The following is a 27,420-nucleotide window of genomic DNA, read 5'->3' as shown; positions in this document are numbered from 1 at the left end:
AAAGGGAAGAACAGCCAAGAGAAATGAGACAACTAGGCACTGATAGTCACACATAAGATAAAATGAATACATCCTAGAACAGGAACATCTGAGAGGCAATCTACACTGCCACCAACCCCACTGTGCAAAGTACAGAAGAATTTCAATCTTTTCCTGTAAAGAAGCTGAAGAGATTGTTAGTGAAGCTGCAAGAATGAAAAAATATTAGTTGCTAGCAGTGTGGCTGACTTAATTGACATTTGCCAACAAAATTTCTAGTCCCTTACAGTTTCCTCAAATTGGTTTTAATAAAAAAAAGTTGAAAGATTGTTTATCCAAGATAATTGATTCTCAATAGGAGGGAGGTATAGAACTTTACTAAAATCCCTTCTGAGAAATATATTCAAATACTGTTGCTTCTAATGGTCAACAAGAGAATTATTAATTTAGATTCATTAGTTAATTTAGAAGTTTGTTCAATCCTGATACCAAATCAGACAAAGACATCACAAGAAAGGAAAACTACAGATAAACATCCCTTATGAATCCAGACGCAATAATCCTCAACAAAATACTAGCAAACTGAATTGAGTAACATACAAAAAAGATTATACACCATGGCCAAGTGGCCTTTATCTCAGAAATACAAGATTGGTTCAACATACGAAAATCAATCAACATAATATACCATATTAACAGGATAAGGACAAAAACCACATGATCATCCCAATAGATGCAGAAAAAGCATCGCACAGAAAAAGCATCTCACTAACTCCAATACCCTTTCAAGATAAAACATTTAACATAACAGGAACAAAAGGGAACATTATCAAACTGATAAAGATCATCTAAAAAAACCCACAGCTAACCTCAAACTAAATGGTAAACATCTTTCCCCCTAAGACCAGGAACAAGACAAGTACATCCATTCTTGCCACTTCTGGTCCAACATTGTCCTGGGGGTGCTATGCAGCGCAACTGGCCAAGAAAAAGACATACAAGGCACCCATGTTGGAAAGGAAGAGACTAAACTCTATTTGCAGATAACATGATCTTATACAGTAAATCCTCACTTAAATGTTGAGGATAGCTTCCTGGAAACTGTGCCTTTAAGTGAAATGACATGTAACAAAACCAATTTACCATAGGTTAATTTATATAAACAAGACTTCAGTTTCTTTTTTTTTTTTTTTTTTTTTTTAGACGGAGTCTCGCTCTGTCGCCCAGGCTGGAGTGCAGTGGCCGGATCTCAGCTCACTGCAAGCTCCGCCACCCGAGTTTACGCCATTCTCCTGCCTCAGCCTCCCGAGTAGCTGGGACTACAGGCGCCTGCCACCTCGCCCGGCTAGTTTTTTGTATTTTTTAGTAGAGACGGGGTTTCACCGTGTTAGCCAGGATGGTCTTGATCTCCTGACCTCATGATTCGCCCGTCTCGGCCTCCCAAAGTGCTGGGATTACAGGCTTGAGCCACCGCGCCCGGCTAAGACTTCAGTTTCTATGGCATATTTCTGGTGACAAAAACATCATCATATTCTAAATAAAGGTTGGGCGCAGTGGCTCACGCCTGTAACCCCTGTACTTTGGGAGGCCAAGGCAGGCGGATCACCTGAGGTCAGGAGTTTGAGACCAGCCTGGTCAACATGGTGAAACCCCGTCTCTACTAAAAATACAAAAATTAGCCGGGCATGTTGGCAGGTGCCTGTAATCCCAGCTACTCGGGAGGCTGAGGCAGGAGAATCGCTTGAACTCCGGAGGCAGTGGTTGCAGCAAGCTGAGATCACACCACTGCACTCCAGCCTGCACAAGAGAGAAAGACCCTGTCTCAAAAAAAAAAAAAAAATCTAAAGACTCAAAACACTGCTACTATTAAACATTGAAATAATGTAAGCTATACATACATTTAAGGAAGATTTTTTTAAAACACAATTTTTGGTGAATCAGTGATGGTGGTTGTAGCAGTAGTGGGTTAAACCAAGGAACAAATGTTTACAAAGCAAACACTGCTGTAGAAGCACCTCCTACCGCCACCACACAGTTCAAAAACAGCAAACATGGCAGGATCACTCAGTGCCTTCACACTGCACCATTGATTGTTGTGCATTTGCATCATTATTGTATACTTTACGGGTTTTTATTTTACAATAATCTGCATTCATTCATTCATTCATTCATTCATTCATTCATTTTCCAACCTGCTTATTCCAGTTCTGGGTCATAGGTGGCCAGAGCCTATCCTGACAGCTCAGGGTGCAAGGCAGGAACCAACCCTGGACAGGACAACATTCTATCACAGGACACACTCATACACACACCCCCACACTCATACTGAGACAACTGACACACACCAATGAACCTAATGTGTACATCTTTAGAATATGGGAAGAAACCACAAAGTACCCAGAGAAAACCCCGTGCGGACATGGGGAGAACATACAAATCCCATACAGACAGTGGCCCCAGCCAGGAATTGCTTTTTTTTCCTCATCTACATTGTAACGAAACAACACTGAACAAAACAATGATATGAGGGCCTGCTGTATACATTTAAAAAATTCTAAGCAATCCACAAAAAAGCTACTAGAAATAATGAATGAGAGTCCAGCATGGCTGTAGGACACAATATCAATATACAAAAATTGTATTTCTATACACCAGCAATAAACAATCTGAAAATGAATTAAATAATTCCATTTATAATAGCACAGAAAAATATAAGATACTTAGGAATACAGTGAAAATAATTTTAAGACATATAAACTATAAATAACACATTGTCGAAAGAAATTGAAGACTTAAATAATTGGAAAGACTCCTGTTCATGAATTGAAAGACATTAAGACAGTAACACTCCTCAAATTGATCTAAAATACAAACACCATCACAATCCTAGCTGTCTTTTAGCAAAAATTGACGTCAATTGCAAAATTCATATGGAAATATAAGGGATCCAAAAAAATAAAGAAGAACTTGAAAAAGTACAACAAAGGTTGGAGTACTCGAACCTCCCTATATCAAAACTTCCTAAAAAAGTATGGTGATTAAGACAGTAGAGTAGTTACACAAGAATAAACAAGTAGATTAGTGGAATACAACTGATAACCCAGAAATAAACCATTACATTTATGGTCAACTGACTTTGACAAGGGTGCCAAGGCAACTCAATGAGAAAAAAACAGTCTTTTAAGCAAATGGTGCTGGGACAACTGGATATCCAACAGCAAAACAAATAACGTTGGATTCTTCTACTTCATATCATATATAAAAGTTAACTCATAATGGCTCAAAGAGTCAAAGTTAAGAGCTTAAACTAGAAAACTCTTATCTTTCTTTCCTATCTTTTTGTTGTTGTTATTGTTGTTGAGACAGGGTCTCACTCTGTCGCCCATGCTGGAGTGGAGTGGTGCCAAAGCAGGCAGCCTCAGCTTCCTGGGCTCAAACAATCCTCCTGCCTCAGCCTTCCAAAGTGCTGGGATTATAAGCATGAGTCACGGCACTCAGCCAGAAAACTCTTTAAGAAAAAAATAAGTGTAAATTTTCATGACTTTGGATTAGGCAATTATTTCTTACATATAACACCAAAAGCACAAACAACAAAAGAAAAAAAGATAAATTGGACTTCATTAAAATTAAAAACTTTCACCACAAAGAAAGTGGAAAGATACCACACAGAATGAGAGAAAACACTTGCAAACCAATGATCTGATAAGAGACTTGTACTCAGAATATATTTAAAAACTTTTACAACAGTAAAAAACAATTTAAAATAGACAACGGGTTTGAATAGACATTTCTCCAAATAAGATACACAAATGGCCAATAAGCACATGAAAAAACACTCAACATCATTTAGTCATTACAAAAATGCAAACCAAAACACAATGAGATACCACTTGACTGATTAGAATGAATGTATACTTTATGACAGGTTACTAATTCTAATTGATGTATTTAAAAAATGTTTCTATGCTTTAGACTTAACATTTATTTTATTTACACTATTTTCAGATGTCTACATTTATTAAATAACAAAAAAGCTTTCAGGTAATTTACAAAAAAGAAAACACTGTTTTGCAGGCTTGTCTCCCCTTACTAGACCCCGGAAAACTGATAAATACCTTTCATCTTTATATTCCCATTACCTACATCATTAATGCTTGCTGCATTGTCTGAATAGCAGCCAGATTATTTTTAGAACAGAAATTTAAATTTCAAATTAAATTTTAAATTTAATTTAATTTTCAAATTAAAATAAAGGACACCTTTCAATAAGAACTACAGGATCACCAAAATGCTAATTTTGGACTCCTCGGTAATCACTTTAGTGGCTCCTTATTTTTGAAAAACCAAAACTAAGACAAAGAGTTTATATAAGGGAAGTTTAACTTTTCATGGTTCCTCAAGTCTCCTATACTGCAGAATAAAGGGTTAATCATACAAGGTAACCCTATTCTGTGGCCTCAACCTTACTCATATAAAATGTTCATTAAACATCCTTTCAAAGATCTGAGATGAATCTAGCAGTACTTTTCCATGTATAACTTTGGGGGAATGCTTATGAATTGCTAAAAATAATGCTCATCAATTTTAACAAACCCTTGTAGTTTAGAAAAAATTTAATGCTCTGCAGTCCTTGCCAACATTTGTTTCCAAGATAAAAATGTGGAAAATGATTGTTTTGTGTAATAGCATCTTTATCAAACTAAAATTTTAATTCAAAATAAGTCAGTACACTTAAATTTTTTCTTTAAAATAAAAACTTCTCGCTCAATGCACAGTAAGAAGAGTTGCCTACATTTGGTAATCATAAATGTCATCTGCCATAGCTAAAAATAGTGTCAGCCTGCATTGTGCATGCCTTACATGCAGAAGTCATCCAATTACATTTTAACTCAAATCAAATTCTTACGTTCTTCTTTGAATAGCCCGAAGTCAGGTTTCAATTTTAAAGAGCTTTTGTCTGGGAAGGCGGGGCAGGGGGGAGTTGAACTGGCTTGGCTGTTCCTAAAAATACTAGGACAGGGAATGGCTGGCAAAAAAAATACCTACTTTTGAAGCAAAAGCAAATATTAAGTTCTCTTTAATAATGCCAGGTGAGGAATGAGAATGGCAGTTAAATAGGAAATAAATATATAAATATTAGAATGGTATTAAAATTTTATGTTTTTCACAACCATAATGTTTATAATAATTACATATTTATTAGGAATCACAATCCTTAATCAAATTCTTCCCAAATGCCAGGAAAAGTAATTAGAATTCAGAATTGAAAATTTAGTACTTACATAATAGTAAGCTTTTATCTCAACACAGTAAGCATTCACCTGAAAAAGGATCTGTGCAGAGTTTAGCTCTCTTCATAAAGACATTAAGAGGAGCTTGAGTCCTATTTTTTTTGAGTCCTATTTCTTCCTTCAGGTTAGTATCAATATGATCTGAGAAGATAATGTAATCTCTGTTTCCCTGCGTGTAAAATTAGAAAAATAATACCCACCTAAGGAAGTATTTGAAGCTAAACTGTAAATTTCACATATGGAAATGCTTGGTGAACTGAACACACTAAATAAAGGTACTAAAGCTCAAGAGGTAAGAGATGAGGTCAAGAGATAAGGACAAGAAACGCAATCAAATATTAAATGTGATGCTTAGCTAAGCCCTGATTTTTTAAAAAAGGTAAATTCAACTTTCTCTGAAAGTATATCTAAAGAGGTTTCAATTAGCAAGTCTCAGGCTCATGGGTACCTGTTATTGCTACAAAAGTATCTCATCCAAATACCTGGCAAACCAGCACCTCTCTTGGCTCTCTCCTGTTCCTTTAACTAGAGTTTTTTAAAAGATACATGCAAAATTTCAGATCCTTGTCTCTTCCACTAAATCTTTCCTATCTTACTTCGACAACGTTACAGTGCTTTGGTGAATTTGAACCACCGTGCCTAAGAAAATAACACTTTACATGATAAACAAATAGCACAATAAACAAACAGCAGAATTTCTATACTTCCCCTTTCTACAATGATTTTGTAATCTCCCAGTCTGAGCAATGCAGTGTGCTGAGAACATTGTATATACATTACCTCCAATTACAACAACTCTAAAAAGTATTATCTGCATTACATATATGATGCAAATGTATCTGTATATTTGTAATGTAAACATATTGTTAAATAAATTGTGTAGGGTTACAAACTGAAATTCAAGTCTGACCATGAAGGTCTCACTCTATTATACTCTTTTGTATTTAAAGGACTATACTAATATTATATTTTGTATATCACTCTTTTGTATTTAAAAGACTATATTAATACTCAAGTTTGCTTTTTAGCCTACTTGAGAATACCAAGTGCTGTTTCTACCTTAGTTTAAACAATTGAGACAAGAGACACAATGTACTAACACTACGAGTAGAGTTATAGGTGAGACCAATAAATTTCATTAAGAGATTCAATATGAATAAACCATGTTTTCTTTAAATTGTTTTCTAGAAGCAATCAAAACTGTTCTCACCTTAAAAATAATAAATGTATACTATAACTACATATGTAATTACATATACATAAAAACTATAAAAATAGATAAAAAAGACATTGGTGAGTTTAAGAATGATATAAAAAATTTTAAATAAGCAATAAACTTGACAAAGCATATAACGAAAAGAGAAATACCATTTCTAGAAAATCTCCAGCAAATAGAAGCCAAACATAAAGATGTGAAGTTAAGTCAATGTTTACTATTCATTTTATAAAAAAACCAATCCTACACCTAGGATAGAACCTTATTATTACAGAGAACAAATGGCCTTTACAATTAAAATAGTTTTAAACACTGCGTTTTCACACACATACTCCTTTCCCCACATAATATGAACTAAAAGATGGTTTGTGATTTAAAAAATATGTATTTCTAGCTCTCTAGTAACCAACAATATTTGAGGAGTACAAGATTCTCTTACCCAAGTTTAGTATTGTTAAATGAGTCCCTGAAGTTATGAAGTTGCATACGAAAGAAAATTTTCATAAGAAAACATCGGCTAAGTAATCTTCAAAATTAATCCAAGCTCATAAATATTCCTTACTGTTTAAATTCACCATCCAGCCTCACTCATTACCTAAATGTCTTGTCAGATAAAACCACCCAAATCAACAGTGCACAATTGCAAATCTTGCTATTAACCTGAAATTCCACAAAGTTAATGATGGAATTTTACGCTGGAGAACCGCTGACAGTCCAACAAGGCATTTCAAAACAGAGCCTCACTTCAAAAGATTAGGAAGAGCTCCCGGGAAAGTACACCTTTAAACCACTAAACATTTTTTGTGAAGGGACATTATAAATGATCCACTGTGAAATTCAATCATAAAGCGAAAGAAGCCATTTTGTGCTAGTATACAATTTTGTGGCAAAAATTACATTCCCCTAAATCCCAAAAACCTGATTCATCCTCCGTTTATTCTAAAACTTTATGCACAGCTGTGATTAAAAACTAAATTATGTTAAGAATGAACTAAAATACATTTATTTTCATAGTTACTGGTTTTTATGTGCCAAGATAAAGTCAATCAAATTCTTTTTGTTGTTGTTGTTGTTGTAAGACAGCGTCTCCCTCTGTCACCCAGGCTGGAGCAGAGTGGCACCATCATAGCTCACTGCAGCCTTGACCTCCTGGGCTCAAGCAATCCTGCCACCTCAGCCTTCCAAGTAGCTGGGACCAGAGGCATGCACCACCACACCAAGCTAATTTTTTAAAAGTTTTGTAGAGACAGGGCCTCCCTATGTTGCCCAGACTGGTCTCGAACTCCTGGGCTCAAGTAGTCCTCCCACCATGGCCTCCCAAAGTGCTGGGATTATAGGCATGAGCTACAAGGCCCTGCCAGTGGTCTTTTTCCTATATTTCAAGTAGAAAATGCCTCAATATGTTGCAGGAACATAAAAACTACCTACGGCTGTTTACTGTCTTCTAAGGATAATATGAATTTCTCTAAGAGAAAAGTGAAGTTCAATAACACCACACATGCTTCATTTATAATTAAATTCACCAGTTTACTTCATTAGTTCATCTAGTTTTCAATATTTCCCTTAATCCTAGACTCTATTTCCAGCTTTACTAGGAGAAAACAACAAAAAAGGGCAGAAAACAGTTCTAGTTTCTCACTCCTAGTTTTCCTAAACCATGATAATTTTCTCTTTACAGAACAATCCTACCTTTAATTTCATTTTCTCTAAGGTAAAGCTAAGTATCTTCTCTTTAAGTATGTTGGATATACATGACTCTCCCTACCTGCACTCACTTCAACGACTTTCAATTGCAAAGAACGTTAAAATGAGAACTTTTCCTATGACAAGTCTGTATTTCTGATATTTTGATAAGCATGTAGTTATTATTTTAAATTATTGGAATTGATCAAGACCTACATAAATAGAAACCTAAAATTAGAAAATAAACTGGTTCAATGTGTAATTTACTGTAGTTTAAATTTTCCTTCTTACTGGCATCTAAACTTAAAATAAGTAGGCACCAAGTCTTAGAAACAGGAAGTTACTGCTCAAAATCCTATTTTCTACTAACAAAAGCGAAATGGCGTTAACTCTAGAAACTTAAAGCTTAATATACTAGAGTTGGGGGAGGGGAAAGCTCAAAGCAAATTACTAGTTCAAAACACAGAATGAACTTCACTAGGAAGTAAATCAGTTATATTTCTTCTTCCATAACCTTATATAACTATTGTACACACAATATATGTTCACCGAATCAACGAACAGTACAAATAATTATCATTAATATTTGATAATTTGATAATTTTTCAGTTTTTAAATTGCATTGAGCTTCATAAGTAAATGTTATATAGAATATAGTAGTGATATAGTATTTGAAGAAAGACAACACAAAATATTTTAGTGTCTATAATACGTCAAATGCCTAAGGGGCAGCTGAATCAAACAAACTTGAAAGCCATGAAGCAGACTAAAAAAAATACACACACATTTTTTTTAAGTGGCTGACTCAGTAATATGTCAGCCTTATTCATGATAGAGCAGAGAAATAAGTATAAACGTGGTGTCGGATCACTGCTCCAAGGATGCAAAGAAAAGTACTGCCTAAATTAATCATCATCCTTCAGCCCAAATTCTAGCAAGAGATGGGACCAAATGAATACAGTCAGCCCTCTCTATCTGTGGGTTCCACATCTGCAGATTCAACTAACTGTGGATGGGAAAATGTAGCTAGGCCTATGATGACTGCATCTGTACTAAGCAAGTATGGACTTTTTTCTTGTCATTATTCCCTGAACAATGTAACAACTATCTACATTGTAAAAAGTAACTCAGAGATGATCTCAAGCATGCAGCAAGATGTGCGTAGGTTATATGAAAATACTGCACCATTTTATATAAGGGACGTGGGCCTCTGTGGATTTTGGTATCCATGGTGTGGGGGGACGCACAGTGGAGGGCTGGAAATAATCTCCTGCAGATACTGAGATGGCTGTAAATAAAAAGGGAACTTGGGGGACACCCAGAGAACAAATTTAAGAATTCTATTCTCTGCCTAGATATTCTGCCTACATCCAAGCATGTAATCCAATCCTTAAAGACGAAAAGAAATTATTCTCCTGGCCCAGGAAATTCCCACTAGGTTTAACCTTTTGACAATACCTGTACTAAATGACTAACCTCACCTACCTTCTTCCATGATTAGTGTGACAGACAACTGCCTGCCTTTTTTATTGCAGTGAGGACAATACGAAAGAAGTATATGACATTCAATAACATGCCACAACTAGACAATGCACAAATAAAATATCAAAACATAGGCCATTTTAGCTTTTATATACTTTTCATTCTTTGGTTATTCAAGAATAAATTATATAAATGCAAATATAAATTATAAGATAAAAACAAAGGCTTCATGCCAGCACGGACCAGTGGCATGGTCCTGTGATAGCCTGATAAATATTTAAATCTCTCGTTTTCTTGGTCTCCTTATCAGTAAAATAGAAAGTTGGAATAAATGATTAATAGAATGTCTTATCTGCAGGAATATTCTAAAAATTCTGAATCTACAGAAGTTCCTTAAGTTGCTGAATTGTTCCTTTAAGAAGGCGAGAAGTGGGGAAATCCTTTTTCTAATTTCTCCCACTTGAAAACATATTTTAACATTTTCCAAAAATTTATGTGGGTTTAAGGCCAGAAGTAAACCTGGCTGAACAATGGAGTTCTCAGTCTTTCCCTTCACTGAGAAGCTGCACCAAGTCAATCAGAAGATCCAGTGATGAAGCCACCACTGTTGTGAGCCTTCAAAAAAATTTGGAGGCTGGAAAAAGAGCCAAGATATTTATGCATAAATAATTGCAATAGAAAGTACAAAATGAGACCCCTTATGCCCTTCCCTTGGGGGGGAAAAAAGTACAAAGTGAAAACTGAGGGATGGGAGTGAGGAACACTGAACTACCTCCCCTCACTAAGGGAGGCTTAGTGAACACCTCAAGGAGAAGTCCTTTGTAAGGACTACTTGAGCAAAATGAAATGGGAAGAAAGGGTATTCAAGGTGGAGAGAAAAACACAAGCAAAGGCAAAGAACAGGCATGTTTAGAGAACAAGTCCTTCAATGTGGCTAGAGACAGGGAGTAATGAGAGATGAAATTATAAAGGTTGGGGCTAGGCCATGGAATGCCTTTTAAACGTCTAGGATAGACACTATAAACTTCATTTGAAAAGTAAGTAAAGGTAAATCCCTTAAGTGCCATGATTAGAGCTACATTTTGGAAGAGTAATTTTAATTTGGCTGTGACACATATAATTTAGTGGAAAGACCAGTTATGGGTCCTGGTAAGGATTAGTAGTACACAGACTTGAGTAAATAAAATTGAAAGGGTATTTCCACCATTGCTCCCACTGCTTACACATTCTTACAATACAAAGCTGGTTCTTATCAAGTAACTTAATGAGTTAACACTGACAAAATAACTATCTTAGAGTAAAAACTGTAAGAAAGGAATACATACATTTAACCTTAGCCAGAGATCCATGATGGACACTCACATTCACTAATGAAAATAATTTGTACAATCTTTCTGGAGAGTTTTGTAGAAGGCACCCAAAGCCTAAATAACATAACCCAGAAATTTGCAAGTAATCACGAATAGAAACAAAGACATATTCAGTTATAATCATTTCAGCATTGTTTCTACAGGTTGAGGTATTCCTGTAATACTTGGGACTAGAATACATTGGAATATTTGGAAATATTTTGGAATACTTGCATATATATAATGAGGTATCTTGGGATTGAGGCCCTAGTCTAAAGATGAAATTCACTCCGTTTCATCTACATGTTATACCCATAGCCTGAAAATAATTTTATGCAGTATTTTATATAATTCTGTGAATGAAACAAAGATTGTGTCAAGTATTTATGGGTGGAGTTTTCTACTTGTGGCATCACATCAGTGCTCAAAATGTTCCAGACTTTGGAGCATTCTGGCTTTTAGATTTTCAGATTAGGAATGTTCAACCTGTACTTGCAAAACTTTAGCAATAACCTGATTTAACTACATGGAATTAAAATATTGTAGTCATTAAAATAATGTACAGTATTTAAAAAATAAAAGTTATTTCCCCACTTAATGGGAGAAAACGACTACAGAATAAAATATACCACATAACCCTCCCAACACACATTATCCTGTTAAAAAGATGCCCCAAAAACCATTCTCTATGTGATGTGAGTTTTGCTTTTCTATTTACCTTCTAAATTCTCTATAACACATACCTATGTAGTGCTGCACTACTAACCCAAGATCTAGAAGATGTATCTAATGAATGCCTAAATATTCAGTTTTAACCAAGTTTAGAACTGAAAGGAGAGCCCTTCCAATCAGTAGACCCCGTAATTATTAATTAATGCCAAAGTTCCATTGTTGGGTATTTTTTGGCCTTCCCAAGTAAGGCATTTCAAACACCAAGACCCCTGCTCCTCTCTACCAAAATGGCAGTTTGAGCTTTACTCAAGGCTTTCAAAAAATGTAAAGTAGCTTATCACAATATCAGAGAGTCCTATAAGAATCTCTACGCGGAAGTATGCTGCAGAAACAGTCCAAAACTAGTTTGTCTTGAGATATAATTACATTGAGTTTTAATGCTAGAAACATTTATTTCCCTATCCTACAGAAAGAAACTTCTCTTGAAGGTCACCTCTGGCACATTAACTGACAAATCCAAAGAGTACTGTAACAATAAAGAATAGTGTTGCACCTACTTTTAAAATTTAACAAGATTCAAAGATTCACATCCATTTCTCCCTCATATTAACCAGTTTCTCTAAGTATTTAATTGCCCACTCCTTCTTGAAAATTCTTACCCCCCTTAGTATCAGTTATACTATCTTGCTTCTTTTACTGCTCTATAACTCCTCATCTTCCCTGATGCCGCAGACCTCCGTAACATAGGTTTTAGGCTTGCCTTTCTTAATAGTCAGTTCCTTCAGTGCAATCGCCTCACAGTATTTACCTGCCTCCCTCTGCATTTGACTCTCAAATTCAAAGTGTTTGAAACCCAACTTGGCATCTTTTCTATTTTAGCTTTATTTCTCCTAATACTAAAGGACTGTCATTGCCAATGTTTCACTCTAATTCAAACTTCATGTTGCCCCTTGAGTCTTTATACCTCATCCTTGTCCTGCAAATCTATACCAAATGCCAAGTATTCCTTCCTTGAATTTCTCAAATCTACCACTTCTTTTTCCTTCCTATTTCAGGCCACATTCAAGCCTATCTGTTTTAAATCTGGGCACAACTACAGTCATCCTAACTGGTGTGGCTATAGGTTATTCTCCCCCAGTTGATCTTACGCGGCACGCTAAACCAGTCTTTCAAAACTGCTATCATTTACCATTCTCTACTTTAAAACTTCCAAAGCCTTTTTATTTCTTTTACAATGAAATCCAAAACTCAGTGTCTTCTGCGGCCTGGCCCAGGGTATCTTTTCCCTAAAACCAGAGAACCTCTCAACTGGAACCCTGGACAGCATGCAAACGAGGAAATTAAGACCAAAAAGGGTAAGTTTCTTGTTCTAGCCAAAATCAAAATATATCAGAAACAAGGCTTAAACCCTAGATCACTGTTTCCCGAATTTGCCCAACAACATGAATTACACCAGGATGCTTAATATGCAGATGGCCAGGCCCTATAAAATCTGATTTGGTAGGTCAAGACCTAAGGAATCTGCATTTTTAAGCAGCACTAGATGATTCTCATCTACAGAGAAGGATGAGGAAACCTAATCTAGATCATCGAAATTTTCTACATTCTTTGACTACACCAATCTTACCTTTCAACTCCTGTCCTAAATATTCTGTTCTACCCAGAAAGTTATTTACTGTCTCAACTACAGCTTTTTAGTGGTTATATCATTCTCCTACCCCCATCCAAATCCCTAGGCCTACCCATTCCTTCCTATTTTGAGCTCCTAAAAATCTTCCGACTGCCTTACTCAAAATTTCTCATATAACCCCAATAATCAAATACTATGTAAATGTCATTTGTCATAAGTATCCTCCTAAAGAAAATATGAATATATAAAACAATACAAATTATTAATAACACTTTTAGCCTGAAAGATTAAATATCTTAAATACCAGTTAATCAGCACGCACGCACGCACGGTGGTGTGTGTACACCACCTTTTAAAGAACACTGAAATCAGAGCATCTCTCTCAAATCTGTCACTATGCTATACTGGTGGTCAGGGGGAGAATGCAGTAGAAAAATGCTTAAGTATATTTTAAAAATTTACCTAGACCCTAGATTAGGCCCTTTTTCTGCCATCAAACTCTTTTTTTTTTTTTTTTTGAGGAAGAACTCATTCCATGGTAGCTTCCAACTTCTGTGATTTCCAATTTAAACCTTACTCTTACTCTGTAACCTTAAATTAATATTACTCTAATATTAAAATTGGCTGCTGATAGAGAAAATACTAAAACATAATTTCACCACTGAATCAGAAAAACAGGCAAAGTTAATCTTACTGACCAAAACAGCCAGACAAGTACTAAAAAATATTAGGCCATTCCACTTACAAAGTGAGGCTCCCCAGAGATATTCAGGAGTAAATTCAATTTTACATTTGGGTACCTAAAAATAATCAAACACATCTCTGGAAAAAATATGAACTACACTGGATCTTAATTTCTCCTGTCTCATAATACCCTTAAATTACTTTAACAAAGAACTTAGGATGTTATTTAATGATCTAAGACTTAAGTTATTAATAGAGTCTTAATAGTTGCAGAATGAGCCCTGATATGACTTTTCACCTACTTTTAAGGCCTGTGTTTACTGTATTATCATTTGTATCATTTTCACTTAGCAAAAGCTACCATATATCAATTCATCAATCTGTAACGGCTAACAGGATGAAGAAATAAAAAAAAATCCTTCTCTTTAGGTTCACATATAAAGAAATCCTAAAGGCAAAACCCAAAGCTGTTTGGTTTTCTACTGTTTTATAAGTTGCAACCATAAAATCTTACCAATGTCTCAATATGATCTCAATCTTAAATTCACCTTTTCCCCACATCCTTATTGAACAAATTTTTAAAAGGATATTGTAAAAGTTACTGTAATTAGCTCTACATACTGCTTTTAGAAATATTGTTGCCAATCCTGCTTGAAGGAAATAATTTTTTTAATTATAAAACTTGAATGTAGCCAGGAAAAAAACTGCTTATGTAGAATGTCTATTGGAGCTACTTAAAAATAGCTCTAATAATTTTAAGTTAATTTATTATAAGTGGTTATACAGCCTACCACCTTCTTTAAAAAAAAAAAAAAAGGTAGATTTAACCATCTACATAATAAAATATTATTTAAATATTCATTCTAGTCAACATTTTGCCATTTACAGGCTTAAATTCTTACACAATGATCCACTGAGATTTGAAAGGATCTGGGCTTTCAAGGGGGAGGAAAAGGGATCAAAATCACTCATTGGTCATTACAAGGACAAAGGTTAGTGACTTAAATATAGACATGCATTTAAAATTACTGTGTAATCATACTGTGTATAATTTGAATGATTTCAAGATGCATATAATCTGATTAAAAGAAAGTTGGTAATAATTTTAAAGGTTCAAATCAGATTTTCAAAGAAAAGAGGCTTACTGCAAACACAGTATCTTGCTACCTACAAACCTTTGCACAGAATTTCAACTACACCAAGTAAGGTTTGTTTAAAATAGTCACGGAAAATATGTCACTACAAAATACAGAAACAGCAATGTATATTTACCACATCCAAGTGACGAACAAATGAAATCTGTCAGATCTATACTGTTTACAATGTGCAAGATTAGAGAACAGAACCTAAACGGCAGGACTGAAAAGACTAAACCGAATGCCAGTGAAACAGAACAGCATGACATTTTCTGGTATACAACTAAATGTAAAAACACGTGAGATAGCTGTTTTAATCCTTTAGCCTTCAACTCTTCAGTGGTTTCACTTTTAATCCAAAATATCTAAATTCCAAGGCTTATACATAGAAATATATTAGTGGTCACATATAAAAACTGAGTAAGAAATTAAAAAGCAGATATACCCTTGTCCTTCCAATTTTTCTTCTGACCGTCCATCTCTTGTCACGATCTGCTTTGCAGCTCCAATTATTAATTATGCATACCAACAGAAAAGCTGTAACTGCACAAATCTACTCCCTGAGACATGAAATACCCGTTTCCTCAACCGAAGTCTGCAGTCTCCTCTGCTGCACAACTGCAGCAGAACTGAAGTCACCTGACGTCTTCTGGGTGTGGAACAGTCTGACGCAGTGCAATCTGTAACTAGGCTACTAATACTCCAGCATTAATGCTTTCCTTCTAACTGTTGATTGTTTTAGGCATTTGCCTTGTTGCTCATACCAAATGGAGCTACATTTGCAGGGAGAGGGCAGGTTACCAAAAGAAAGGAAATAAGGGTTGTTCTTAGAACTAACCACTGAATGTATTTGAAATGCACTTAAAGCCATATGCAGTTTTTTTCTTTCTTTTTTTTAACACATGGTCGAATTATGCTACTGGTTTTCACTTTCATTTGAAACTCTAAAATTGATGGTTACCTGATAAGATAAAAACGGACTGATCAAATAGTAATAGCCTACATTTCAAGCTCGTGAAATGATGTCTCCTTAATTGCTCCTAAGTTTATTAAGACATAAAACATTCAGCATTTTGCACCTTATGAAGGGATAAGCGGAAAATAAGTCAAATTAGCAATGTTTATTGAACATATTACTTGAACAGAAAACAGACTTCAATGTTAGCAACCTAATCTTCCTAATATCTTTTTTTCCTTTTACAATTACGGAAATTCAGAGACTTACAAACATACACTTACTCTTAATCATCACCTGCTCCAACTCAATCTTTCATTATTTATTAGGTATCACTACAGACACTATAAATAGATTCTTAGCTTGAGGAGATGTATTCACGGGCTAATGATACTATCTGCCATGAGAAAATGACATAAAAGCAAACTATAAATTTTATTTTTTATTTTTTTCTGACACAGAGTCTTGCTCTGTCACCAAGGCTGGAGTGCAGTGGCGCAAGCATGGCTCATGATGCAACCTCAACCTCCCAGGCTTATGCGATCCTCCCACCTCAGTCACCATAGGCATGTGCCACCATGCCCAGTTAATTTATTTTTTATTTTTACACTTTTTTTTTTTTTAGAGACAAGGTCTCCCTGTGTTGTCCAAGCTGGTCACAAACTCCTGGGCTCAAGCAATTCTCCCGCCTCAGCCTCCTAAAGTGCTGGGATGAGCCACCACACATGGCCTAAAATTTTACAGAAAAATATAAAAACAAATCTATGTACAGCACTTTAAAAATCTGTGTTCAACTTTATAAAACTGACTTTCATTCCAATGCAGTGTCTCTAATTACGTTCCACAATCAATTTACCTGATACATATATCCACCTAAGCAGAAAAGGCAGTAACAGAGCAGCTCAAATATTTTAAAAAGGAATTTGCAAAAATACTGTAAGGTATGTAGCCTATGTACAAAAATACATACTTAAGACTGTATAACTACAATGAAATAGAGATATTTTTTGGAACCTGCTATCTGTGGGCTGCAAAATCCTTAATATCAGAAGTGGCTTGATATTAATATACACTCCTATTATGTACCCACAAAAATTAAAAACATCTAAGAGTTAAACATAGAAAGAACTAAAATTAGGAAAATGAGAGGGGAAAAAGGAAGTGGCTTGAATACCAATGACACATTTATTTCCCTATCTGCCTCTCTAACTCCAAACATAAATAAAGAAAAGTAATTTTTAAAAGAGCCCAGTATTCTCAGCTCAAGTTAATATTTAACTTTAAACTTTATTCGCTGAACCCTTGCATAACGTGATATTTGAGAACCCAGTCATCAAGTCATATCATGGCCTGAAAATGTCTGGCCTCTTCACACAACATTCAGAATCTCTAACTATTTAGTAAATACAAAATACTAATTTTCTAATAACAAGTCCCTTAAAACTGAAAGCCAATAAATAACTAGCATTAGAATAAAATACTCAACTATAGTATTAAAACACTATTTTCAAGTCAGAGATTACTTCACTAGTAGAAGAAAAAAGATTTATTGTGATCAAGTTACTCGGCACTTAAGACTACTTGTATCTTCTGTGGTACTTGATTTGGCTTAACAATTAAAGAAAAAAGCCTGAGAGGGGCACGAATGTGTAATAAAACATACCCACTCATCTAAACATTAAACATACCTAATAGCACCTCTGGCAGATTAAAAAGTCAAAATAGGAGCCCTGAAGTTTAGTAAACATTTCAGCCTACATAATGACATCTACTTCTTTAATTTTTATGGGCTTTGTCAGTGTACAAGGAAAACTAGCTTGTGGAAATCAATTGACGTTTTGCCCAGTTCTTTCTTATGAAGTTTTTCAATTAGACTTGTTTTAAGTTTGGCAAGATAAGCAAAAAAGTGCTTAAATCTGAAAAACTGGTATGACACAAATTTGTTAAAAGATGTAAAGCTAGATGGGCTATGTTTATTGTGAAAATCATATAATCTCTACTAAAACAGAAGCCTTTAAGGACATTGCCTGACAAAAAGGAGGCACTATGTAAGTGCTATTTACTTACCAGTATGCTAAAAATAACAATCAAACTAAGAGACAACAAGACAAGTAAGGCACATCTAGGAAAGCTTATATTTTAAGTCATTTAATTCTAGGCAATAACCCAATCTTTCTAAACAGAATTGCCCCCCTCTCATACACAAACTATTGTCCTTGCTGTATAGTTCTATTATTTTCCAGCTGAGAAAAATTTACATATGCATAGGTAATATGGTCCTACTCCACAATGAACCCCAACTTAACAAGTCAAAGAAAGGACATAAACCTGTTAAAAACTTATCTTCATTTATTTTATTTTCCTTCAACCACATAACTTTTTTAAAAAATTAAAACTTCTTTCAAGGACAATTTGTAAGTAGAGCACATATGTCCCAACTTGCAGAATGGCATTTTGATTATCTGATACAAGAACCTCTTTTCTCTAAAAAGCAAAGGCTCACAAAGGAGAGGCCACAGAAAACTCCTTTATTTATACTGCAAGCCAATAAAAGTGTTGTATGAATTCTAAGTCCTATTTCATATTGTGTGTGTGTGGAGGGGAGAAGAGGAGGAAAGCATCCTCTTTTTCCTGAACTCAAAATCAGCTTTACACAGAACTTTTGAAATAAACTGTTCAAAGTTCATATTTGGCAATTTCCCACTCCTCAATGTCCATGTCCCCAGTATCCCCTTTTCCCAAGCATGACAAAAAAAATCAAAGATGAAAACTTCCCCAAGTACATATCCATAATGTCTTTCCAAAGGGTAATATGCTCTAAAATTACCTACATGGTTTCTCTGCTCACATCTCAAACCAAACTCTCTTTTCCTTAGTGCACTTACCTCTTAAGTAGGAAAATTACATGAATAAATCAATTCCTACTAACAAAAAACTCTTTTATGACCTCAGAAACTGTGTATGTTTTCTGGTGGGGTTTTTTTTTTTCTTGGGATGGGGGGTGGTGGTATCTAACTGGCGAGATTTCAGACAGTAGAAAGTTGTATTTTAGATTTTAGAACAGGCAGCACTATGCAGTTGTTAAGTCCACCCCAGCCAGCTCTTATTCTAAGACATTCTTCCTTCTCCATTTCTTTCTACTTCTGCACCCAAGAAAAACTCAGGCTTTTGTTTTGCTTCGTTGCCTTTACAATATTTAGAGATGCAAGGGAAAGAGGGTGGGAAAGAAGCAATCTTTTGGATTGAAAATGCTACTCTGAAAGTTAAGACACTGCTTATGTATACTGCTCTTGAAAGCTAAAATATTTTCTACTTTCCAGCCACAGAAAACAGGCATTTAAAAAAAAAAAAAAAAAAAGAAACAATTATAGCTACACAGTTGTTTTAAGCTTATTTCAAATTTTAACTATTCTGAGCTACTCAAAGGTATGATATTAACATGTTTCATTACTGAAATGAGTTAATTTTTAACACCCTACCATACGCTGTAATATAATGCCCTCTATGGACTAAATTACAGCACTTCAACATTACTGAATTAAATCTTAAGAACTGGAAAAAGATTTTAGTCTAGAAAATGAATGACAGTACAAGTTAAAACAGCAAAACGAGCATTTTGAAGTTCATAAAAAACTTAACATAAGGTACCAAAAATGAATACTAATAATTCATAAACTGGAAGTGACACTTTTAATGAAAACTAATATGCTAACTTCTTACATTATAATCTAAAATATACAAATATTCTTAAATACCCAAAGCATTTTAAAAAATTTTTTATATAAAAATATGAAACACTTCATGAATTCTGTGTGTCATCCTTGTGCAACGGCTATGCTAATCTTCTCTGTATAATTCCAATTTTAGTGTACGTGCTGCTGAAACAAGCATGCTTTTTTTTTGAGAGAGAGTCTCGCTCTGTTACCAAGCTGGAATTCTGTCATCAGGCTGGAATGCAGTGGCACAATCTCAGCTCACTGCAACTTCTGCCTCCCGGGTTCAAGTGATTCTCCTGCCTCAGCCTCCGGAGTGGCTGGGATTACAGGTGTATGTCACCAAGCCCAGCTAATTTTTGTATTTTTACTAGAGACGAGGATTCACCATGTTGGCCAGGATGGTCTGGATCTCTCAACCTCGTGATCCGCCCACCTCAGCCTCCCAAAGTGCTGGGATTACAGACGTGAGCCACTGCACCGGGCCTCAAGCATGCATCTTTAAATTCTGAATTCAAATAGTCACTAGGCTCTAAACAGATCTCCTTAAACTTTAATGTCTTCATTTAAGTATCCAGGTTTGGGGGGAATCTTTAAGGTCATTTCATAATGTTTACAGTAGTATGATGAAAGCATTTGTTTGATTTGGTACAAGATGTCAATATTCAAATTTGTTTATAAAAATTTTCAGCTCACCTGTTAGTGCAAAATAATATTCACAGCTCACTAAATTTCTCTGGCCAACTGACTTCATTCCACAGTCAATTATAAATCATTCCACAGACTTGATTTTCCATCTACAACACTAGATGGCACCAACACCCATAGTCTACAGTTGATTGTCCAATTCATGGAAGGCAATCTGGCAAACATTAACTTTCTGGCTTTTCCATAAGATTGTTGCCTGGCACTAGGGAGCTAGATCAGAGTATGGGAATAGGAAAACAACTCTAACACCAAAAAAATAAGTGGGGTAAAATAATCTCTAATCAGAATCCAAAGTCAATTTTAAATAGATCAGAATTAAGTGTAAAATTAAAACTATAAGTAAATAATGTATTTTCCTTTGTGAAAACTGAAAATGTCCACTGAAATGTAAACTAAAAATCTTTTAGAAAACTGAGGGAAAACTAACACAAGAGTTGACAACCTTTATATGTAAAAAACTCTTAGAAAAAAATGAACACCTAAATTTAAAAATGGGCAGAGTATGAACAAGCAAATTACAGAAAAAATAAACTGCCAACATGTTCACATCCACTAATAATCAAAGATCAAAAAAGCAAGATACTACTTGCACCTATCAAACTGGTAAAAGGCTTTTAAAAAATACCAAGTACAGGCCGGGCGCGGTGGCTCACGCCTGTAATCCCAGCACTTTGGGAGGCCGAGACGGGCGGATCACGAGGTCAGGAGATCGAGACCATCCTGGCTAACACGGTAAAACCCCGTCTCTACTAAAAAATACAAAAAACTAGCCGGGTGAGGTGGCGGGCGCCTATAGTCCCAGCTACTCGGGAGGCTGAGGCAGGAGAATGGCGTGAACCCGGGAGGCGGAGCTTGCAGTGAGCTGAGATCCGGCCACTGCACTCCAGCCTGGGTGACAGAGTGAGACTCCGTCTCAAAAAAAAAAAAAAAAAAAATACCAAGTACAGACTGTCTGGAAGAATACTTAAGGAACAAGTCACAGCAGGTAACTCTAGGAAAGAGCACTAGGCAGCTGGACAACAGAGAGAGGAAGTCTGACTGTGACTGTACTTTCTGAATTTTGTATAATGTAAAAATATTATCTATCAAAAAATAAACAATATGAATTGGTGAAAGTAGAGAAATGGGTGTTTTCTTATTCTGATATAAGGGTAAAAATTAGTACAACTTTTTTTGTGGCCAATTTTTGTAGACACCCTTATAAATGCTCATACCCACTAACCTAGGTTTTTATTTCGAATTAATTTATGGAAAATAATTCAGGGATATGTAAAACATATTTAAATATAAAGAGGTTAACAGCATTATCAATAACAAAGGAACAATCTAAGGGTCCAACAATAGCAAAGTGACTGGTTAAAATATATCCATACTAAGGAACACTAAGTAAAAAAATCAGCAGCAGAATATTTAAAGACATGGAAATGTTTGCATTATATAAGACATCACTCAAGTTTTTAAAAGCTTATAAACAATATATAGAATATGATTGAAATTTCATAAAACACTATTACATTCTTAAAAATACACATATGCGGCCAGGTGCAGTGGCTCATGCCTTTAATCCCAGCACTTTGGGAGGCCAAGGTGGGCAGATCACTTAAGGTCAGGAGCTCGAGATCAGCTTAGCCAACATGGTGAAACCCTGTCTCTACTAAAAATACAAAAATTAGTCGGGCATGGTGGCCCACATCTGTAATCCCAGCTACTCAAGAGGCTGAGGCACAAGAATTGCTTGAACCCAGGAGGCAGACGTTGCAGTGAGTAGAGATCCCGCCATTGCTACTCCAGAGCCTGGGTGACAGAGCGAGACTCTGATTCAAAACCAAACAAAAAATCACATGTGCATTGAAAGTAGACTAGAATAATATATTCTAAAATATTAACATTGATTATGTCTGGGTAATATGATTACAATTTTTTTCATCTCAAAGATTTTCTGTATTTTTCAAATTTGTACAATGAGTGTGTATTGTATATCAGACTGCTTCATAAACTGTTGCCCTAACTTCACTGATAGTTATCAAGTCCTTAGAAAAAATCCTTATTACAGAAATATTGAAGCTCGAGTACATTAAAATATTTGCCAAGGGTCATACAGCTAAATCAGTGAAAGGGTCGGAATTAGAACTCAGGTCTGTAAAATGCCTAAAATTAAGCTTTTTAAACCACATTATATTTAGCAGGTATCTATCTTTTATGGTACATATTTATTTTCAATCTGTTTTGGACCCAGAGTAAGCGCTAAATAAATCCTCACTAATTTAACAATATCACTTTTAAAAAAGTAAATATAATCGTTTCCTTTATTAACAATAGTCAGGTTCTACTTTAGCTACACTGTACATCTATTGATAGCCTTCCAGTTAAGATTAACTACTTATTATAGTAAAGTCCAACTTACATCAAAATTTTCCAAATATATTTGCTCAATAAAAATGTATTTTAAACAAAATATCAACTCTTAGTATCTACAGTACTTCACTAAATTACAGTACTTCAGTAAATTATGAAACTACTGAATTATGAAATTCAGTAAATTATGAAAATGTGCTAACTTCTTACATTATAATCTAAAATATACAAATATTCTTAAACACCCAAAGCATTTTTAAAAATTTTTCATATAAAAAGATGAAACACTTCACGAATTCTGTGTCATCCTCATGCAGGGGCTATGCTAATCTTCTCTGTATAATTCCAATTTTAGTGTATGTACCGCTGAAGCAAGCATGCTTTTTTTTTTTTTTTTTTTGTTGAGACAGAGTCTCGCTCTGTTACCAGGCTGGAATTCTGTCATCAGGCTCAAAGGCTATATATACTTTTTAATAAAGAAAAATATTTTAAATCATAAGAATATCAAAATAATTCTTATTCATGAACATATGTAAGTTCTTATTCATGAACATATATAAGTTTGAAAAGCATAATTTCGTATATTTACCAAGACAAACAAGCCCTTTTAATGTGAGTTATCATGGTAATACTACTTGATGAATCCTGGATATTACATAGTTTAATTATAATGAACAAATAATCCACGTATGGTCGGTTTACACTTCACTTACCAATAGTTCTGATAGTTCAGCAAGATACAATCTATATTTCGAATGTGAACTAAAAATATTCTCTGTGCATTAGTGACAAGCAGCCAACAAACATATATTAAGTTATCATTAAGTCAAGATCTCAGCAGTTTGGACAGGAGACATGAGCACCTTTCTGTACCAATGGCCTACTAACATAAATAGATAGCAGTTGTCCAAAGTAGGGTTTTTCAGTCTCTACATACTAGCAACAGAATGTTACCCTAGTTCCAATATCCCTACATATGGAAGAGTATGTTAGAAAATGTAGATGGCAACCAACTTTCTTGACATCTTAAGATGTCAAGAAATGTCTTACATTGCCTAATGGTTCAACACAACAGGTGTGTGATAAAAGCAGCAGCACCTTGATTGCTTGCTAAAGTTAGGACAATAACTGCTTATTCCAAAACCAGGAAATAACTGTGAATGGACAAAACCTGGGTTGGAATCGCAGTTCATTCTTGTGAAACTAGGTAACAACTAATATAAATAAGAAGTTAACCCAATGTCTGAAACAAGGCAGAAGCTCAAAACATTGTGCTTATTACATAATTTACCACGTATCTTTGAAAAAGTTACTTAACATCCTTAGGCTTAGATTTATCACCTATAAAATGGTTCCTTTTTTTTTTTTTTTTTTTTTTGAGACGGAGTCTCGCTCTGTCACCCAGGCTGGAGTGCAGTGGCCGGACCTCAGCTCACTGCAAGCTCCGCCTCCCGGGTTTACACCATTCTCCTGCCTCAGCCTCCTGAGTAGCTGGGACTACAGGCGACCACTACCTCGCCCGGCTAGTTTTTTTTTTTTTTGTATTTTTTAGTAGAGACGGGGGTTTCACCGTATTAGCCAGGATGGTCTGGATCTCCTGACCTCGTGATCCGCCCGTCTCGGCCTCCCAAAGTGCTGGGATTACAGGCTTGAGCCACCGCGCCCGGCCAAAATGGTTCCTTCTTATAGATTATGGTGAAGACCTAAATGAAACAAATATGTGAAAACTGCTTTGTGTTTAGAAGATGTTCCATAAATGATAGTCTTCCCCTTCCAGGTAAAATGAGAAGAATTCAGCTTTTCTCAACACTTTAAAATTCTCAGTTAAAAATCTAAAATTGGGAGAAAGAAAATCTAGAACTGAAACAAATGAAGCTAATTGTATTTCAAATGAATATCTTAGCCATTAGTCAGTGGGAGACGGAAGGAGGGAAAAGAAAAAAGAACGAACTAATACAAGTAATCTGTGAAGAATGTATTTTTGACTATACACATTCCACTTTAGGCAGGGTTGCGGAGTAGGGACTTGCAAACAATCCAGAACTCTTTTATCAAGTTTTTAAAATTATAGTGATATGAAAAAAGAATTCTAGGCCGGGCGCGGTGGCTCAAGCCTGTAATCCCAGCACTTTGGGAGGCCAAGACGGGCGGATCACGAGGTCAGGAGATCGAGACCATCCTGGCTAACACGGTGAAACCCCATCTCTACTAAAAAAATACAAAAAACTAGCCGGGCGAGGTGGCGGGCGCCTGTAGTCCCAGCTACTCAGGAGGCTGAGGCAGGAGAATGGCGTAAACCCGGGAGGCGGAGCTTGCAGTGAGCTGAGATTGCGCCACTGCACTCCAGCCTGGGCGACAGAGCGAGACTCCGTCTCAAAAAAAAAAAAAAAAAAAAAAAAAAAAAAAAAAAAAAGAATTCTAAAACTCTTTTAGGTGTATTAAAGGATTGGATATAAATAATGTATTGGTGGTCTTAGGAATCAGGGTTCTCACTATAAAAGAAGAGACAAATATGAAATAAGGAAAGAACAAAACCTGTGAGAATGAATTAGAATCAGAGGTATCTGTGTGAACTCATTTCTTATGAATGTGTGTATGTTTATGTGTATGTATGTATATAAGCATTTCCTAGCTTTATCCACTGAAAGGTTAAAATGGAAAAGATCCCCACAGTAGCAATGACCACAACTAGCATCTAGCTTTTGATCTTTAATACCTCACTATTATGAAAATGACCTCTCACTCTACATTAAAAGGAATCAGGGATCCTTGGAGAAATTGCTGATTCCAGGGCTGGGACACAGCATAAAACAGGCCTACAATATTTTGTTAGGCTAGAAAGTAAGATGTTCCCCTCCCAACCCCAAAGAAAGAAGGTTGCATGTCCCTGAGCCTACCTGAAGGAACCCTCAAAATATGGAATAATTTACCACCAAAATAATAAAGTTCAGTAATGAATCATAAACCATTGGAAAGAAAATGGAAATTCATGGATTCATACTGATAATTAATCAGCTAATTAATTCATTAATGGAAATGGGGGTCTGTTGCTTAAACAGGAATGCTGAGGGTCAACAGAAAAATGTACAGGGAGTAATGGGTTAAAAAAATCATTTTTCAACTCTCATGGTAAAGACTGGATCAAGCAAGAATCATCAATGGTTTACTAAATCAGGGGGCAAATTTTGATAGGGAGTGGGATATCTGCATGCGTTCAAGTGTCACTCCTCAGACTGCTTATTATCTGTAAGGGAGAAACAAAGACAGTAATTATACGATAAGGAAATCAGAACCCATCTTGCCCAGATGGTCAAAATTAACATAACCAGTGAGGGACTGATGAATAGCAGGTAATTCTAGAAGTGGTGCTATGAGAGGGACACATCACCATCTATACAGTAAATGAATTCATAGCCTCAAATTAATCACTAGGAAACATCAGATAAATCCACTATGAGGAATGTTCTATTACAAAGGGGGGGAAAGAGAGGCCCTGTGCTCTTTAAAACTGCCTCAAACAAATTTACAAGAAAAAACAAACAATCCCATCAAAAAGTGGGCAAAGGATATGAACAGACACTTCTCAAAAGAAGACATTTATGCAGCCAACAGACACATGAAAAAATGCTCATCACCACTCGCCATCAGAGAAACGCAAATCAAAAACCACAGTGAGATACCATCTCACACCAGTTAGAATGGTGATCATTAAAAAGTCAGGAAACAACAGGTGCTGGAGAGGATGTGGAGAAATAGGAACACTTTTACACTGTTGGTGGGACTGTAAACTAGTTCAACCATCGTGAAAGACTGCGACGATTCCTCAGGGATCTAGAACCAGAAATACCATTTGACCCAGCCATCCCGTTACTGGGGATATACCTAAAGGATTATAAATCATGCTGCTATAAAGACACGTGCACACATATGTTTAATGCAGCACTATTCACAATAGCAAAGACTTGGAATCAAACCAAATGTCCATCAATGACAGACTGGATTAAGAAAATGTGGCACATATACACCATGGAATACTATGCAGCCATAAAAAAGGATGAGTTCATGTCCTTTGTAGGGATGTGGATGAAGCTGGAAACCATCATTCTCAGCAAACTATCACAAGAACAGAAAACCAAACACCACATGTTCTCACTCATAGGTGGGAACTGAACAATGAGAACACCTGGACACAGCAAGGGGAACATCACACACAGGGGCCTGTTGTGGGGTGGGGGGAGTGGGAAGGGATAGCATTAGGAGATATACTTAATATAAATGATGAGTTAATGGATGCAGCACACCAACATGGCACATGTATACATACGTAACAAACCGTCACATGGTGCACATGTACCCTAGAACATAAAGTATAATAATTACCAAAAAAAAAAAAAAACTGCTAATGTTATAAAAAATAAAGACTGGAAATGGGAAGTCCTACCCAGAGCAATTGGGCAAAAGACAATAAAGGATATCCAAATTAGAAAGGAGGAAGTCAAATTGTCCCTGTTTGCAGATGACATGATCTTACATAAAGAAAAACCTAAAGACTACCAAAACCTTGTAA

The 27,420-nt window shown here is 35.7% G+C and overlaps 1 protein-coding gene and 2 non-coding genes across 6 annotated transcripts in view; all 3 read right to left on the bottom strand.

Annotated features, from left to right (window-relative positions):
* RTN4 (reticulon 4) overlaps nt 1-27,420 on the bottom strand; it is an 80,056-nt gene that overhangs the window by 21,886 nt on the left and 30,750 nt on the right. Inside the window, exon 1 of one of the 4 annotated variants that reach the window (XM_050754628.1) lies at nt 15,568-16,502. The exons of the other annotated variants lie outside the window; for them this stretch is intronic. Coding sequence (XP_050610585.1) covers nt 15,568-15,601 — 34 coding nt within the window. The 5' untranslated portion in view covers nt 15,602-16,502. Of the gene's footprint in view, nt 1-15,567; nt 16,503-27,420 lie in introns of those variants that run through there. 4 annotated transcript variants of the gene reach the window in all.
* Nucleotides 19,861-19,968, bottom strand: LOC126934612 (U6 spliceosomal RNA). Its single transcript, XR_007719063.1, has one exon. It is a non-coding gene; the product is annotated as a U6 spliceosomal RNA (small nuclear RNA).
* On the bottom strand, nt 23,127-23,228 carry LOC126934616 (U6 spliceosomal RNA). The gene has a single exon (XR_007719067.1). It is a non-coding gene; the product is annotated as a U6 spliceosomal RNA (small nuclear RNA).

This window comes from Macaca thibetana, chromosome 13, assembly GCF_024542745.1.
Source record: "Macaca thibetana thibetana isolate TM-01 chromosome 13, ASM2454274v1, whole genome shotgun sequence".
In the NCBI taxonomy this organism is placed as follows: Eukaryota; Metazoa; Chordata; class Mammalia; order Primates; family Cercopithecidae; genus Macaca; species Macaca thibetana.
The sequence above is the reverse complement of the archived record's forward strand: the minus strand, read 5'-3'. Positions and strand labels throughout refer to the sequence as shown.